The 19,126-nt window shown below is 38.0% G+C and overlaps 1 protein-coding gene across 1 annotated transcript in view; it reads right to left on the minus strand.

The window, feature by feature from the left end:
* Window positions 1-19,126, minus strand: part of LOC127449391 (VWFA and cache domain-containing protein 1-like) — a 124,065-nt gene that overhangs the window by 61,430 nt on the left and 43,509 nt on the right. Inside the window, exon 2 of the mRNA XM_051712778.1 lies at window positions 2,283-2,345. Within this exon, the coding sequence (XP_051568738.1) occupies window positions 2,283-2,345 (63 nt within the window). The remainder of the gene's footprint in view (window positions 1-2,282; window positions 2,346-19,126) is intronic.

The raw sequence follows: 19,126 nt of genomic DNA on the forward strand, positions 1-19,126 counted from the left end.
GCATCTAAAAGTCATGGACACAATCCTAATTGGGGCAGTTTTCTACTGGGGTGCCTTTTCAACTAGCATGAACACCAGTGCCAGGCCTCCATTACCGTGTGAGACACAAAGAGAGGGCACAAGACTGACAGATGCTGACAGCATTGCAAACCAAACAATCGATGAAAAGTCTTTTTTTTTTTCTTTTTTTTTTTTGAAAAACCCAGAATTACAAGATTTGTAGTTATAGATCTAAATGTGTAATTTTGCAATTCATAATAAAAAGTAGAACTAAAACTTCAACTAGAAACAATAAAAAGAACAATACACAAAACAAAGAAATTAGAAAGTAACATAAGAAACCAGGGCTTGACACTATAGGGGTAAATCATAGTATGTATGGCTATAATACATTTTCACAAACTAATGGCAGTCAACCAAAGTCATATTAAACAGAAACTAGCTCAATTTAATGCAATATTTTAAGAGCCAGGAATAGACTGTATTTAGGCTGTATCACTATGCCACAATGTTACAAATGTATCTACTTTCATATCATTGAAAATTTTCATTTATTTACTTCTGTATATTCCCCAGGCCTAAAGATGTCCATTTTGAGTGCAAAGTAGTTTTCTTAGAAGTTGAACTGACTAGACAGAAATTTACCCAAAGGAAAGTCTTTCACACCTTCCTCTCAAAAATGACACAACCTGACAGAATCCAAAATAGTACAGTGAGTAATCATTTTAATCCAAGTCTATGTCTGTATTTCATTCTTATTTATACGAGTACACACAGTGACAATTAATATGAAGAAAAAACAAACAAAACAACAAAGCGTGACACAGCCTGACTCGCTTAATAATCTCCAACACTTTCGGGTCTCGATTGCCTCAGTAGGTAGAATGGTTTATCAGCATCTAGCCCCCAAAACTCTGTCTCTCTCTATCTCACCTGCAGCTATTTACTGGCTGCTGGTGAGAGATTAAGCCAATTCACTGGCAGGTTTTTCTAGTGACACCTCAACAGCTAATTGCCAAAGCTGTCGAGGTGTCACTAGAAAAACCAGCCAGAAATTGGCTTAATCTCTCACCAGCAGCCAGTAAATAGCTGCAGGTGAGATAGAGAGAGACAGCGAACAGGAATAATTTACACAAGGGCTTCTCTTGGCATGAAAACTTAAGTGAAGAGTAACAGCCTATCTGTTCTTAGTTTCACATGGAAAAGTACTGAAATTAAATTCCATTGTTAATGTGGCCTCAATTCTTCTTATGCTTTTAGTTCCAAATTATTCTTAAACAGTGGGACACTTATTTGTAATATTTAAGATTGTAACTAAATAATTTTTGATTTTTATCAACTAGGAAGCATTGACACCATCTCTGAAGGACATCAGAAGGTCAAAGCCAAAACTTATTCATTTACAAAATTATTAAATTTAAATAAATATCTTCAAATCAGCCATGGTTTAAGTTTATTATAAAGTATTTTCCCATACACATTTCCCAGAGCAAAATATTAAGCTGAATTCTTTCATTCTAAATGTTTTATTTTTGTTATGAAAATATATATCGCATTATGAAGGTTTTTAAACTACCATTTTAATAATAACCAAACTAATATTGTTCATTATTATCCTACGGTGTGATTCACAATCCTCTGGGAGGGAGGGAGGGATGGACGGTCGGACGGACACTGTAGATGGAACGCTCTGTCAATATATCATTATATTTCAAAAGATTAAAGAAGTATGAGATATGTTTACCTTCTACAACCATTTTTCATTTTAACAGACTGTAAGATCTCTAACACCATATGACAGTTTGAGGATTAAGCCTTGAAAGCCATGACAAAACCACATTTAAATACAACACATTGCCTAATGTTTGTGAAATACAAATATATATTTTTTGTGTTCTGTTAATTGCCAACTATCCATATAGATGGCCAAACAGACATGTTTGTAATTGTAAAAGCTCTGTTCCAATTGGCTCTGAGATTTAAAATGACTTATAATCGGGTGTTTTGATCATGGGCCAAATGCATTGAGGCTAATAAGAACTTAATGGTGAGCAACCATCTCATTTCTCCAGAGCTTGTTAGGGAGGGACGCAGTGCAGTCAATAGAGGCTGGAATTAGTGTTTCAGCAGCAGAGAGCTGAAAGAGAGCTTCAAAAGGCAGCCAGACAGCGACTGTAGAATTTTAATGGGTGTCCTTTGCCCCTCTAGAGCACGCACACACACACACAGAGATACACAAATACACCACACTCACACCCTATCAGGGATAAAGTGCAACTCACCTGCTGTACCTCTGTTTCACCATTTGAAGTCTTCTCCGTGTACACAAAGGAATTGAAGATTCTCTGTGTGGGAAAGAAAAGAGAACAGTTGTAGAAAAGTGATAAATAGAAGTGAGGTTCTGTAAAATTAGAATGAAACACATGGGCAAAAATGGCAATGACATGTAGAATGTCTGACAGAATGTATTTGTACACAACTGAAATTTTTCATTTTGTTAAATACACTTCATCGCTCATCCAAGTAACTTCATATTTTGGTAAACAGTAAAGGCCCTGATAAATATCCTCATCCAATGGGTAAAATGTTGCAAACAACAGAACATTAAAGCCAACGATAACTTGGATCAGGAATGTGCAAAACTACATAATTTCAAAATCGACTGGTGGGTGTGTTGTCTGAACAACTTGTCGACTAGTTGGTCTTAAGCAAGCCCTGTACAATTATGCATTTCTTGCAAGGAATACATTTGATACGTTTCTTATGGGGTGTTCACATAAGATGCATTCTTGAGTTTAAAAACAGATGTAACAGAATGCAAGGGTCTCGAGATACATTTACAAAAATCTAGTCTTTAAAAAAAAAAAAAAAAAAACTTGATCAACAATAACAAAATATTTGAGTCTGAATGAATTTAGAGAACTTCAGAGAAAGTGTTTTCATACCAGCTTATCTCCACAAATTATGCTGAATTAAGTCATTTATGTCAATTATACCAATTATGTTCTTCTTTTAAAAGTGAGACCTGCTTATTACTGAGAAAAGTTACAAAGATTGAGTCATTCCTTTGATGGTAAAATAAATAATGATCTGTAGTTCATAAGTCGTAGAGACAGTTTGCGAAATTAAACATTTTCTGGAGGATCACATTTTTTTTTTTTTTTTTTTAAGTTTCAGCTTGTACCTTTTACCCACATGTTTCACCAATATGACACTCATCATGGAAACAAACATTAGATAAACATCTGCAGCCAACGATTACAGCATTACATGGTGCACAAAAAGCTCAGCAAGCATTTGCAGATGTTTTGTTATAAGCTTCCCGATTTTCACTTAATGGGCCATGGAAGATTAAATGCTTTCTCAGTCTACACCTTACCATTGTAAACCATCAAAAAATATTAAACTTGCTTAAAAGTTCCTCACGCTGAGGGTATTTGCTCTTTGCTCGCCTCATTACCATGGCAATCTTGACACAGAATATCGCTGTGGAATGTGTCATAACAACGTGATGGATTCCCACCACATCCAAAACTCATGAGGAGACTTGCCATCAGCAGGACTGATGATCTTCAGCACTTAAGAAGAGAAGAACCTCTTTCAGTCACTGTTTAAAGTTTCTGTCGGGTAGACGGAGGTAATGGTGGTCACCCACATTAAAGATGATGAAACGGGCACATGTCCGCACTCACCGAAGTCCTGGAATGTCATCGCGAGCACATGTTTATAAAAAGCAAAACAAACTGTGGGTAATGTATGAGCGAGCCCCACCTATGTGAATTAAGCTTCAGACACAGAAGCTGTGGAAAACTAAGTGAAAGAAGAAACCTGTCATCTCAGGGCCCTCTTGTAAAATAAACATCGGCACAAACACAAATTGTGCAGGTCTTTCCTCGGTGTGGTGGGTTTGTTTTTCGAACTGCTCTGATGGCTTTCACAGCTTTGCCCAGGCCAAAGAGGAATTTCGCAGCTTGTAACTTGAGTCCTCTCAAGAAACGTGAAACTCCTAAGAGGATGGACTTTGAGGTAAGAAATAAGGATGTGCAGAACTACATATTTTCAAAAACGATTGCCTGAAGGACTATAATGCAAGCCCTGTATAATTAGTCGTGAACGCATTTCTTAGGTGCCGTTCATCGCCGTTTTCGTGTCCTTCTGCACCATTTTGGAATTGTTTTTCAACTTAAAAATATACTAGATGGATGTCTTTGACCATTGTGCCATGTCTCCTTGCCTTTTAGTGTATTGGGGCATGTGCGGCTTGTCAAGTTAAGAACTTCAACTTTTAAAAACCTGTTTTGAGATATCATAATTTTGCTCCATTCATTCCACTCTGTCTAGCTTTTCTAATGCACTTATGCATTGTGTGTGATTGGCCCCTTAGGAGACATTTACTTAAGACACATTCTTGTGTTCAATATATATGTGTATATACATGAAAAAATGTAGATAAACTAGCCGACCTCACTAATTGACAAATCGACAAGCTGAACATCGTGACCCATCCCTAGTAAGAAAACTGATAAAAAAAAAAGAAAATAAAAGAAAAAAAAGTACGTTTTTCCAACAACAGTAGGAAAAAGGGGTAGTGTTGATCAAGAAGGTACCCATGCCAGCAGCAATAATTAGTGCTTGAACTTCACAAATCAACAGACCCTCCCCAACAGGACTCTTCAAGCCTTTTCCAAGTTTGGACTATCCACCATCTAATCCCCACAGACAAGTTGCCATTAAAATGAATGACAAGCTATAGGACTGTAAGACATAACATACCGGTGTTCAACTGAGAGGGGACAAAGAGGCCTATGTGCAGCTGCTTTGGCTCAGAATTTGGTGTCCAGGGTGGTTATAAATCTTGTCAACCCCAGGGTTAATCTTGACTGCAGATGAATAGTTGTCTGGAATGAGTGAACCTCATGCTGTCTTTGATCCAGGCTTGTCAAGGATCCGGCACTCCCTATAACAGAGACACGGTGAGGGAGATTGACTAAAACTAAGCTCTCCGCAGGGTGGTTTATTATATAAAGATTGCCATCTCCCTTGGCCCTTAAAGCGGTCACTTAAGAATTATTGCCTCAACTACCCAAAGAATGCAAAACCCGTGTGTCATGACCATATTTCCATATAAAAACACCAAAAGAGCTCTATCATTCTTTGCATACCTCGCAGTAGTTGTACAAAGCTGATGGGCACAGGTGAGTTTATTGGATTTTAATTGGACATGCTTTTCCGTAAAGTTTCCAGTCATTGGTTGGAGAAACAGCTGACGCACTGTGGGAGTGGAATAACATTGGAGCCGCGGCGTTGCTGCGAGGCAGCATTTCCATTAAAATGGTGCAATGAGGGGGATAAACCTATTAGCAATTCAGTGATCTTCAAAGGCCAGAGCCCAACCAGCTAATCCTCATTAATTTGGGATTGTACGTGGGAGTGAAAGGGTGTGCTCACACAACGCAATGAGCAGAAAAGGTGCCCTAATCCTCTCTTTAGGCCTACAAGGTCTAAATCTCTGGACTGACCCTCCCATAACCACTTCCATGACTGCAGTAATAATGTAGGTTAAAGAGCGGCCAAGTGTTTTTAGTTCTATATACTGATAGATGTCATTTGAAAACGCTTAATGTTTACGAAGGATATTAAGAGGCAATGTTAGTGATGAAATTATAGTCCATCATTATCAAATTATCATCATTATAAAAAATTATCACAAATTATATTAAAAGAGGTTATCTTAGGCTGCAATCAAAAGTGAACAATATCATAAGAAGCACATTCCGGACGGCAAATCTACACATAGTACACAATAAGCCAGATGTTACGCAATTAACAGGTAGACATGATTAAATGTGACACTCTCAATACAAGGGCAAAACATGTGACATTTGCTGATTCAATTTCATTATAGCAACTGCGATTTAAGCTTTGTTGTACACTTTATTTACTACTCGAAATGCACTTAAAATACAAATAAAACAAAAAACTGTGCATTATTATTTTAAATTGGCCGTTGATCAAATTTGGAAATGAAAGTAGAGCTAAAGCTACATTCACCAAATTTCAGGCAATTTATCAGCAATATAGCCAATATATTGGTCTTTTACTAGCCCTAATAAATTCACTCCAAACAGAAAAGTCACACAAAAATGTATACATTGTTTGTGACTTCATTTTATATTATTCTATTATTATAACCTTTACTGTTTTATTTTCTGTTGAATGTATCTAAAATTTCAGACAAATGTGTGTTTTATGAGAATAACTGGCAGGTTGTGAGCAATCTGATTTGAAATCTCATATTTCCTCACTGCACCTGACAACACCTAGTTGCTGTGGCAGTGACAGGGAAAACTGGGTACAAACAAAGATGATGAAAGGCCAGACAACAGAAGCCAGTCTGGGATGCTATTGCGATTTCCTTCCGCAGGTACCCCTCCTCCCCCCTCCTCCCCACTCAAACTCTCAGAAGCAATGTGCTCATTGCACTACAAAGGATTCGGCTCTAGAATGAGGCATCCTTGCCTGCCCTCTGATGTGTTTTTTCCATCTCACCCTCTACCAGTTTCTAAGGACGAGCCAGAAACAAGGCAGCACTCTACACCTGCACCTCAATATAGGGTTGCTGGGCAAACATTTAATTTACAAGCTAAAATAAACCTAAACAATCGAAATATGCAATTATGCAATTTATCAAAAATATATGCTGGTAGGCTAAATGGACTGTAAATTTTATACATGAAACACAAAGCCCATATCTTTAGACGTGATTCAGAGAGCCAGAGAAAATTGTAGACGCCGTTTTTCATCCCCACCATCTCAAATGGCACATTAGAGCAAGAAACTTTTGTATCCGTTGCAGTATTTGCAGTATGATCTTGGATGTGCCTGCATTTTCCCTCTTTAGTATGAGCAGTATGCTAGTACAATGAGCTAGCGAAATGAGCAGCAATCGCCCAAATAGTCTGACCAGTTTGATGGTTGGTTGGTTAATATTTTGTCAAAAGTTTAAAATGTCATGACATGCATATACTGTATATATTGTTTTATTTCTTGAGGTTTACTTCTCATTTTAAGTGTATACAAAAAAAAAAAAAAAAAAAAAAAAAAACACCATAATGTTGTATTACATGCCCATTTTTCTTCCGTCTTTGGCCCTCTGTCTGAAATTCTCGGTTTTCTGCGTTCTTCACCTTTAAGACAAACCCACTGTTTTGATTAGCTAACACCAATGAAATTAAAATCCCTCCCGCAATTACAAGTGTGGAACTGTATTTTCCAAGCAAGAAAGAAAACTTGCAAGTGATTTATGAAATACACTAAAAGCACTCAGTCCAGGCAACCATTGATATGAACATTATTATAACATAAGTCACAATTTATGTAAAGCACACAATCAAACTACAACAGTTGTTCGACTGAGATAAAAAAAAATTAAAAATAGAAAACTGAACAAAATCGTCACACTGTTTCTCCTCAATTCTTAACAGGCATACAAGATTTGGTGACAAAATAACAGTGAAAATAACAGTGTCGAACACAAAGTGTGAAAGTGAAGGGTTAATAAATGTGTATCACGCAGTAGGGAGTGTGTTATAAGGGACGGTCGAACCGGAGATTCCCCTGTTTGATCTCCCGGTTTCAATACAGTGTCAGGAAATACGGCATGTTCGCCGGCAGGGGAATCACCCTCGAATGATTCACTGGTCGACCGGGGAAGGGGGGTCTGCTTCTACAAATTCCCTGCTTAAATACAAGAAATTGGGTACCCTGATGCATTCATTTCGGCCAAAATAGGGGACATCATGGCTAATAAGAGACAGATGAGAACGCAGACAGTCATACTACCATATATTTCACCATTGTTTTTTGCTGCACTTCGCATTCTTATGCCACATTAAAATAATTTAATCTCAAATCAATATTTCGTGAGGAATTATGCATTTCTTTGATAAGTAACCATGTAATAAGCACGCTCCGCTCCCTTTTGGAGTCATGATCATGGTTTACTTTGCGATAAAAATAACTGACAATCCAATTCCTTACATTTAAAATGAACACAGGCAGATGAACATTAGAATTACACTTGTTACTCACCAGCATACTGTTGTGTCCAATAAAGTTTCTTTGAGAAGACTGAATCTTTGGTTCTCAGAAGAATTAATTTCATCCATGAATCCAAATAATCCAAACGTTCAAATCCGAACTTTGTTTGAATTAGCCACTCATTCCTTATGTTGGGATCCTTTAGAAGGCTATAAAGAGATACGGTTTTTCTACAACCAGGAACACAACAATATCTGGGGACTTAACTTTACTCTTTTTGCTGGTTAAAAGCAAACTAGTTGCAATAGTACAACTTTCAGTGCTGCAGTATCCCAGCCACTTTCTCTCTGTCAACTAACCGGATGCAACGATTACACATTGTGAAGGCAGGGCCTATGCAGATGACACTACACTGTGACGTCACAATGTATAAGATTTCAAAATGAGTCATTTTTGCAGGGTGGAAACAGTAAATTATGGAAGTATTTTCAGGACTATTTTCAAAACAAATTGCAAATTGTATTTGCAGTTGTGTTTTCTATTTGTGGATGCATAAATTGTGACATTAAATGCAATTGCAAATTGTGTATTACCATTTGCATTTTAATCTACACAAACGTATTAAGTCTGCCAAATTTCAAATGGAAAAGCAAAGTCCATTTGCAATTGTGTTTTGCTATGTCTTACGAGTTATGACCCTGTCATATTGAAAAAGCAATATTAATAAACCCGTTTGCCATTTCACTTCCTCTGTGTTCCGAATGGAGCCAACAATAATTCAAACAGAATCACAATTACCTTCGCACTTGCATTTCTGATGCCTTACAGAGACACATGTCAATCAGTATTGGGGTTGGGAGTTTATACTGTGAGGCGTGTTTGTAATTGGAAGTGACATCAGCCACAATCAACCACATTTTAGAGCACCTGCCACCTTGCTGTCGACGACCAAGCATTTGTGTACATTACTTTATTTAAACTTTACACTGGGGGTGGGAAATTAAGCTGCGTGAATCCCTGATGCTTTCTGCTGAGTGTTTCGGGAAAAGTTTCTAAGGCTCGGGAGTGTCGAAAATCATCTGGTGGTTGGACAAATATAAAGCAGTCATAAACCCGGGTGCTCAACTCTGTTGGATGGAGCGCTGTTATAATTTTAATCCATTATGCACAAATAAAAGCCTTACAACCCTAAGTGTGTTCATTTTAAGCTTCTGATAATATGATTCATGCATTAAAGTGTGGCAATACATTTCAATAAAAGTGAATATGATACAATGTAATAAGAATAATACATAAATACAACTAACAGAGTTGTTTGATGTGTTCTAATTGTTTTGTGGTTTTTATACTATTTGTAAGACACGATATATGACAATGTAATATGAAAGCCATTTCTAATTAGACTTAAACTTGAAGCGCTGACGTGACTGGACAGAAAGTGAGGCCAGAGCCCTTCTAAAAGTGGAGCCTACAAATTTAGCATAGACTAGCGTAACACAGCGGTCCCATAGACATTCTATGGGCGGTACAATGGCGAGGAGACAAGAGGCCGTTCTTTTTGAATGGATGTCTATTGAGAAGATGCCGAATACACCGCTTTTGTGAGGAAACAGCTCATCACCTAACAATCCAATCCACGCTTCGATACGGGCTCCATTGAAAATTGCGCTGCTAACTCGATACACAGTGATACACTAAGATACACTTCAGTGTCTTATGTAACATCACTAGCGTGTATTGTTTTCAGAGAATCTTCAAGCAGCTTAATTCCCTTAGTGGAAAGTTTAAATGTACACAAACACACATCTTCTTGGCCTTCAACAGCAAAGCGGCAGGTGCCCTAAAATGCAGTATATTGTGGCTGACGTCACTTCCAATTACAAACATGACCCATGGTATAAACTCCCACCCCCAATACTGATTGACAGGTGTCTCTGTAAGGCATTGGAAATGCAAGTGCAAAGGGAATTGTGATTCCATTTGAATTTTGGCAGGCTCCATACAGGACGCAGAGGAAGTGAAATAGCAAACGAGGTAATTAATATTGCTTTTTCAATATGACAGGGTCATAACTCGTACGACGTAGGAAATGCAATTGCAAATTGACTTTGCTTTTCCATTTGAAATTTGGCAGACTTTGTTTGTTTATGTAAATGAAAATGCAAATGGTAATATGCAATTTGCAATTGCATTTGAATTATCACAATTTATGCATCCACAAATAGAAAACGCAATTGCAAATACAATTTGCAATTTATTTTGAAAATAGTCCTGAAAATCCTCCCATATTAAATGCTGTTTTTGGACTGAAGAGGAAATTTTGTTTTCTAAAACTTACAGTATGTTTTTATAGTACAATGACCTCTTATATGTCAAAATATCAAGGACATTTTTAATCCTCATGTCATGACCCCTTTAAAACAAAGTTTTTTGTTGCAGCCAACTTTTACGGAACATTTTTCAATCTCAAACTTGTCTATTCCACTTTGAAAAAAAAGGATCTTAACAGATACTGAATAGTGCGGATGACATGCTTCACATTAGCAGTGAATAATCTGAAGTGTGTGCGTGTGAGGGGGTTGGGTGGACAAGAAGAGAGTGAGTGTAAAATTAGTTCCACATGTGAGTGTAAGAGTGGACTACATTTATAATCAGACCAAGTTATCAGTTTAATGGAACATAAGTTGCTTTAATGGTTCTTTAATAGCAAAACTTATCAAACCTGTCTGACCATCAGAACAAATGTAATGCCACTGTGCAAAGCTGGAGTAAAAAATGACTTTGGTTTCCACAGTTACACAGTACTAGCAAAAACAAAACACTGGAAAGTGACGTGACGCCATGCGAGGTTCGGACGTGTGAACGACGAGCTCTCCGCACTTTGCTAGTTTAAACACTATTAATGTCATAAACCGGTGCGATTCGATACACCCTGTTCCATAACTGTTCTAGGAGGACAATATGTCAAAGAATTCAAAATCATCAGGCTCTGGAGACATTAAACTACAATTACGTGCTCAAGATGACGCCCCTGACAAGGCCGCGGACCAGGGAGCTGATTTGGCTGGAGAAGTGCGAGAAATTCGGCAAGAATTGTTGAACATGTCGGCCATGCTGACGAAGGTCGTTGCTGACTTGGAGGATCTTGCTGTAATATGTCGATCGATCACTGCCATGGAGACAAAATTCACTGAGGTGGTTACAAGAGTGGGGGATGTCGAGAAACGGATTGATTATCTGGAGTCATCGGAGAGGGAATTATCTGCTAATCCACTAGCGACCAAGGAGGATTTGGAGCATGTCTAGGAGAAGCTGGAGGATATGGAGAATCGCAGTCTGCGGAATAACATCCGTATTGTTGGAATTCCTGAGGGAGCAGAGGGTCAGAATATGGTGAAATTCCTGGACGGGCTCTTTCCAAGTCTGCTCAACATAACAGGCCATAAACTGGAAATAGAGCGAGCTCACAGGATTCCGTCTCGGTGATCCACTGAGGGAGAGCGCCCCAATCAATTCTGGCCAAATTTCTGAGACCATCTGATAAAGATCTCGTTACGCGAGGTAAGGAGTAAAGGAAGGCTTTCTTGGAACAACCACAGCATTTTCTTGTTCCCATACATTGCGAATTCGACAAGACAGAAACGTGATCGATTCAAGGAATGCAAGAAACTCTTACATTAATGGAAGGTCGCTTTTGCATTGATGTTCCGGCCAAATGGAGAACAGATGCTAAAGATGACTGTAAATCATTCACATGCCCACAGCAAGCTGTCCTTCATGAAGTCAATGGATTAAGTTATTTTGTGGTACTCACTCTGCAGCCAAGTGGACCGACTCACTGAACATTCACTTGACTGTTCGAGGAACTGAGTGCCTTTTTTGTTTCTTTTTGTGCTGGTTCCGCCTAGCGGCTGGAGTTTGTTTTGTGGAATAAAATAAAAATTAATTGTTGCTCTAATGTTGGAATGTGGTCTTTATAATTTTGTTTTTGACACACAATCTATTGTTTTCTCATATGTCAAAATGTCAAATGTTAATATGAGTGAATTGTCTCTCTCCACATGGAATGTGAATGGGTTGGGGCACCCCATTAAAAAGGAGGAAGGTTATTTCTCTTCTTAAGCGTAAGAAATATGATATAGTGTTTCTTCAAGAAATGCATCTTTCCCCCGCAGGACGCTGAAAAATTTGGGAAGATATCGGATGGACAGATTTTCTTTAGTACTGGCTCAAGTAAGAACAGGGGAGTCATTACACTGATAAGTAAGCATCTACAATTCAAATGTCTCAAACAGATTAAAGGTAAATTAGGAAGTCATTTTTGTTTTTAGCAGAAATTCAAGGGCAAAGTCTCATTTTGGTGAATATTTATGCACCTAATGTTGATGATCAGGGCTTTTTAATAGATCTTGAAGGGATGTTGCAAGCCGCTGGCACCCCTCATGATATAATATTGGAAGAAGATTTTAATCTCTTGAGGACATCATAGTGAAGCAAAAGTGTGCAAGCCCCCTAGAGCAACATTGACGCTTCACAGAATGTGTAAAAATCTTGGTCTAACAGATATTTTAGTCCCTCATTTTATCTGAGGTTGATTGCTCAATTGGAAACATTTTAGTCTCAGATCACTCCCTGGTGTGTTTAGAGGTGTTGCCACATACGGAGAAAAAGAAATCATGTAGTTGCTGCTTTAATGTGTCCCTTTTGCAAAATCCTGAATTCCAACAAATGCTAAAGTATGCACCTGTATAACCTAATATTTCTAAATAGCAGGATTTTTTTAAATACAGCCATGTCATAATTATTCAACCCCTTACTGCATGCAGCTGTTTCTTAAATATGTAAGGCTACACAAGTAATTGTTTTAAAACAAAATTAAGTCATCAATCTGCAATGGCACTTAAGTTTTCAAATTAAGTTTAGCGTTGTAAGCAAAAATTTATTTCTATGCAAAAAAAATACAATTAAAAATAAGCTGTCTCAAAAGCTAATAGAGGAGATTATTTCATTACACAAGAAAGGTCATGGCTAAAAGTGCATTTCCAAGGCACTTCAATTTCCAACAGACAAAGTTGGCAGCACCATTCATACATTTTGTAAATATGGTACAACAGCAACCTTCTTCTGGAAGAAAGCAAAACTTCACCAAGGGAAATGTTGACTTGAATATTCAAGAAGTAATTAGGAAAGAACTGTGGAGTCCTGGAAGAAGGTTTTATAGATGTAAGACACTAAATTGAAAATGAGTTTTAGACCCATGGGTCAGCAGTACATCTGAAGTAAGATGACAAGGTGATAAGAACGACACCATCCCCACAGTCAAGCATGGAGGTGGGTCAGTCCTGTTATGGGGGTGTTTTGCAGCTGCAGGGAACGGCTATCCTGACTATGTGATTGACACCATGGATTCTTTCAGGTATCAGGCCATTTTGGCATGAAAAATGTGATGCCTTCAGTGTGTAAATTGAAGCTTGGTGATCACTGGACTTTCCAGCAAGACAATAACACCAAGGATACATCCAAGTTGTCCAAAAACTGGTTCAGGGATAAGTCGTGGAATGTCCTTAAATGGCCCTCTCAGTCCATCATTAAAATTCCCATTGCAAACATTTGCTGGGATTTCAAAGAAGCAGTGGCAGCACAGAAACCAAGGAATGTCAATGAGCTGGAAACTTTTGCTCATGAGAAATGTGTACAAATTCTAATAGAGAGGGGTCCGAAGCCTGAAAACACTTACCTGAAACATTTATTTGCTGTTATTAAGGATAAAGGATGCTCCACAAATGATTGACTTTGGGGGTTGAATATTTTTGACATGACATTTGTGGAGAGAATTCGTTATTTTTTTATTTTAAAATTTGGGTAAACTGAACTCTTTGTTCTCAAAATCACTCAAATGTGTATTCAAAACTTACTTTGACTGTTTACTGAGGTTTTAGTTGATGTGTTTTAATTCACATCACCAGAATGTATTGCTGGTCAGGGGGTTTTGATTGCAACTATATATATTTGTTTTTTTGTGTGTTTGTGTGTGTGTGTGTGTGTGTGTGTGTATAATCATGTGTGACCACAGGGAGGTTGTTGAGGGTCAGGGTGGGGTTGGGGATTGGGAGGGGTAATAGTGGGGTTAAATGTTGATTCTGTATATATATATATATATATATATATATATATATATATATATATATATGTTTTGCTTTTCTTTATCTATATGAATCAATAAAAAAATGTTAATCAGAACAAAACAAAACATTTATACACTGTCAAGGTCTTGGACCAAGACAATTTCAGCAAAAGTATGTTTGAGGACTGTCTAGGATGACTTCCCTACTGAATGACAACCACTTAAACCAGCCTAAGATGTTTTTTCAATCTTAATTTGTTTAAGCTGGTCTCCCAGCCTGGTCTATCTGGTCTCCTAGCTGGCAAAACTGGTGGTCAGCTGGTTTAGCAGGGCGTTCAGCTGATCTCCATGCCTGACAAGCTGAACACTGAAGTGTCCAAAACCCTTCCAAAACCAGCCATCAAACCAGCCGGAGGCTGGGTGGCCACCAGCAGAAACCAGCAAACCAGAATAGGCTAAAGTTTTGTTAAAAGTGGGAAAATAATTAGTATTAATATAGGCTAACAGAAACCATTAACACATCCAGAAATAATATACAGTCTAAATGGGGACATACAGAAAACCATACTCAACTTACAAGGTGTAGATAAATCACCTACAGAGATAACACAACCTTATGCCCATGTGTCCTTGATCTGCTCTGGGTTAAACTTGTGTTTTCAGCCGCCCCTCCAACGAGTGAGAGACTGACTGTCGGTGGAGGGGCCAACAGAGCCTGGGGTACTACAATAACAAAACCTCTTTGTGCAAACACTGAGGGGCCCGTTGAGAGACCGGGTCATGGAGCGGATTCTCTCGCAGATCTCCAACTCACAGCAGCCCTGTTTTCCTTCAGTCCACCAGACAGGATATAATGGTTTCCACATGTGAAGGGGCCCAAAAACAATGACAACAGTTGAGAGGCTGAGTGTTTTATTACCTTGACTTTGGGTGTTCAGTCACGGCCGCAGGCTCGCAACATCCAATATTCACTGAAAAAAAACTATAGTACTAGTGTGTAATGTGGTAGTGCTTCTGTAAAATATAAAGTGGTAAGCCAAAGAAGAGAGAAAACATCTTTCCTTAAATACTTACAGTACGATATATGTTAATTTGACATCTGTGTAAGAAATAATGGTAAAAAGCTCAAAGAAATCTTTATTCATCCCATTAGAAGCACTATCACTAAAGCAATTGACAATCAGACAGACGTATTTAGCTGCTGTGTCGCATATCTACTTGCATTATTTTTTGAGCCCCATGTCATTTTAAAAGCAAACCTTTTAAAAAGTGCATTCGATCGAGGTCAGGTGTACCAGAAACCAGACCAAAGTTAAAGTTTGGTGAACTTGTTGTATAGGCAACCCTAGGATTTTGAAAATATGTAGCTTTGCACATCCCCACTAGACATCATCATCATTCACTTTTAAATATTCCCGTGGAAGTAAGAAGAGGAAAGGGTACTTGTAAATCATCAAGTCTCTTAATCTCTCTGAGGTTTCAAATGTAGTTAAAAATGATCTTATTTGCACCATGGCAACATCTGAAGAGAGATGAGCAAGACTTTTAGACTCAACAGGCTAAAAACAGGGCAGCAAGCAATGCTGCCTCTAAGAGCTGTGGAGGTAAACATGAGAGAAATTCGGATTCTCTAATGTTTTCTCTCGAAGGGTGTTAAAATTTGGGAGATGAGCAATGGGTGTTTGTCAGTGGAGAAGTCTGAGCTTCAAACGCAAAGCACAGTTCACAACTCGATGAAAAAAGCAAGAGGAAGAGGGAAAGAAGAATGGAAAATAAGGAGAAGGTCTTATAGTATAAAGCCCTGTCTGACATTCCCGGAGCTTATCCATCTATGAGGGACGATGGAGACACCGCTTCATTTCCTGCAACATTGGCAGGGTCTGTCTAGAACCAGATACTCCCCATCAGACAAAGTTTCCATTGCAGCTGGGAGACCAGCGTTGGTCCAAAGGATGGACAGATACCTCTGACAATGCTGCCCTACAAAGGTAAAACACAGTAACTACATCAACACTGAAAATTTGAAAAAGGCCTTCAAAATTACTTGGTGTGTATTTGAGTTCAATCAATTTTCTAAGACCATAGTCTTGGGTGCGGCTATGTCCTAAGCATGGGATGTGTGTTGCAAATTAGTCATCAGCACAGTACTGTCCCAGTGCAGCAAAGTGTTTGTAGATGCAACTTCTGCGCATGCTGTTGCCTGTGCTAAAGAGCATCACAAAACAGTTAAAGTGTGCATGTGGCGAACATGTACAAACAGGCTTGCGGTGAAGAGAGTACACTTTGAAATGCTAGAGAGCTTTACCGTGTGCGAGACATAACGGCACGCAGAAAAAAACAAGCATACCCTAGCCATTTGAGACCCAATTTCGGATAGGTCAACTTAATTTCTACAAAATATGTAGTTACTGCGTTCTGCCTGGGCATGCAAAAATACCTCTCTCATATAAATTTTACTTAATATAAATTATTTTGTGCTTTATAAGGTTTCCTTTACAAAAAATTACTGTTGTGGTTCTGTGGTAAAGTGATGAATTAATACCATGGTACTTCACTACTTTGATACAGTATATACTGAATGATTACTGTATGCAACATGGTATTTGTATGATACTCCAAGGAACTTCAAAAATAATACTAGTCCAAACTTAATTTAGTCCAAACTAAACACCCAAAAAGTACCATAGTACTTTCAGGATAGTGTGGGATTTGGACAAACTTGCTACTAAACTGATGAAGTATAATTCACAGACTCACGTTATATTAGGTGTATTTAACTACTATGTACTTAAAGGAATAGTTCACCCAAAAATGAAAATTCTCTCATCATTTACTCACCTGCATGCCATCCCGATGTGAATGACTTTCTTTCTTCAGCAGAACACAAACTAAGATTTTTGGAATAATATTTCCGCTCTGTAGGTCCATAAAATGCAAGTAAATGGGTGCCAAAATTTTTGAAGCTCCAAATAGCACATATAGCCATCATGAAATAATCCAGTGGATTAATGTTTTCTGAAGCAAAACGCTAGGTGTGCATAAGAAAAAGATCAATATTTAAAACTTTATTTAAAACGTTTGCTTCCGGCCAGCTGTGGTACGCAAGTTCACGAGGGTCAAGGTCACGCAGACCCTTGCGTGACATAAGTGCATTGGCAAGTTAATGCGAGAACTGATGCGGGAAATACGAAAAATACCAAAGTGCTGTGTTGTTTACAACAGAGGAGGAGGAATGTTATACAGAAGCTTAATTGGTTTTGCTATAGATTTGTATTTATATCGGTTTCTTTTCAAAATGGTGCTTGTGTGTGCTTATCCTGGATGCCTCAACCTACTGAAAAATGTTAGATTCCATCTGCGTGTATCGTCACAAAAGGAAAGACTAACTTTTCACAAATTCGCTGACTCAATACACCAAAAAAGTCACTCAAAAAAAATTTCCCCTGCCGATTTCAGACCAGCCGAGGGATCTGACGATATCGACATGCCGAGTCTGCCGACATGCTTACATCACCGTCATGAACGTGCAAACCACAGCTAAAAAAAAAAGTTTTTAATATTGATCTATTTCTTACACAGAGATTTAGAGTTGGTGTCATAATGTAGTTTGTCCAGCAGAGCGCGCTCCGACTCCATTGTTTACAGAGCTGAGTTGACGGTGGTTCTGCTGACAGTGTGGAGTTAAGTGGTGCGGAGTTAAGCGGTGTCTTCACGGTAAGTTGCTATCTAGTTTGTGAAATACATACTAGAAAGTTATTAAACAATAACCCCATCATTTTCCCTTTTTCCTTTTCAATATAACTAATATAACATTAATATAACGTTAACCCTGTCCCTGACAACCATGTCACTCATGTTTAACACATCTGTTTAGCTAACCATGAAGCTACTTTCATTGCTTATCAGCTGAGTGGAAGCTAATGTGTAAACATGTATTCACCAAACTGTTTTGTTCAGGATTCGCAGTTTGGTACACCCTTCAACCGAACAATTCCAGTCATTGCATTTAAAATATGTAATATTTAAAAGTCTGGTTTTCCACCGTTGAAAGTTTCCCCTGAACTTGTATAGCAGAATACGGTGTAACACCACTGCCGCTGTTTATCTCTTGACTCAGCAGGTGAAACTGCCCCTAATTGACTGTCAGTATTAATATAGTCAGCATTTGACTGATACTAAACAGTACTACTGATGTTTATTTAGCTATTTATTTTATTTTTATTTATTCTTTATTTAAATGGTCATCAATTGACTGATACTAAACAGTACTGATGTTTATTTAGCTATTTATTTTATTTTTATGGTCAGCAACTGACTGATACTGAACATACAGTACTGATGTTTATTTAGCTATTTATTGTATTTTTATTTAATCTTTATTTTCTCAGTGTTCATTTCTAGAATTGGTTGACAATGTATAATAATAATGTCAAATATTCTTTGATAAAAATATTTGTTTAAGAAAGCAGCCTTCCGAGTACCTTTGCATAGTCATCGGTGCAAAATCGGTGCACAATCCACATAGAAAAGGTCTGTTTTCATTCCAGCTCAAAATTAACTCTATCAGCCACCATATCGGTAATCTGTGAATTTTCCCCCCTCTAAAATAGGTATCGGTCTCAAAAATCCCATATCAGTCGGGCTCTAATTTAAAGTACCTGCATTTTATTACATCTGTAGTTACACTGTTAACCTTACCCCTAACCTTAAACCTAACTCTTCCCCAACCCTTACCTTAAACCCTAACCCTACTCCTAAACCGTACCTCAACCTCAGTAGCAGCAAATGTGAATCTTTTGAGAATTTGGAACAACCACATGTAGTCACACAACAAATAAATACATTTTATTGTATGAATTTTAATGTAAGTACATAGTAGTTAAAGACACATAATAAAAAGTAGGATCCAATTCACAAACCATAAATCACATAAATGTATATAATGTAATGGTGTCGACGAAT

This window comes from Myxocyprinus asiaticus, chromosome 12, assembly GCF_019703515.2.
Source record: "Myxocyprinus asiaticus isolate MX2 ecotype Aquarium Trade chromosome 12, UBuf_Myxa_2, whole genome shotgun sequence".
NCBI lineage: Eukaryota > Metazoa > Chordata > Actinopteri > Cypriniformes > Catostomidae > Myxocyprinus > Myxocyprinus asiaticus.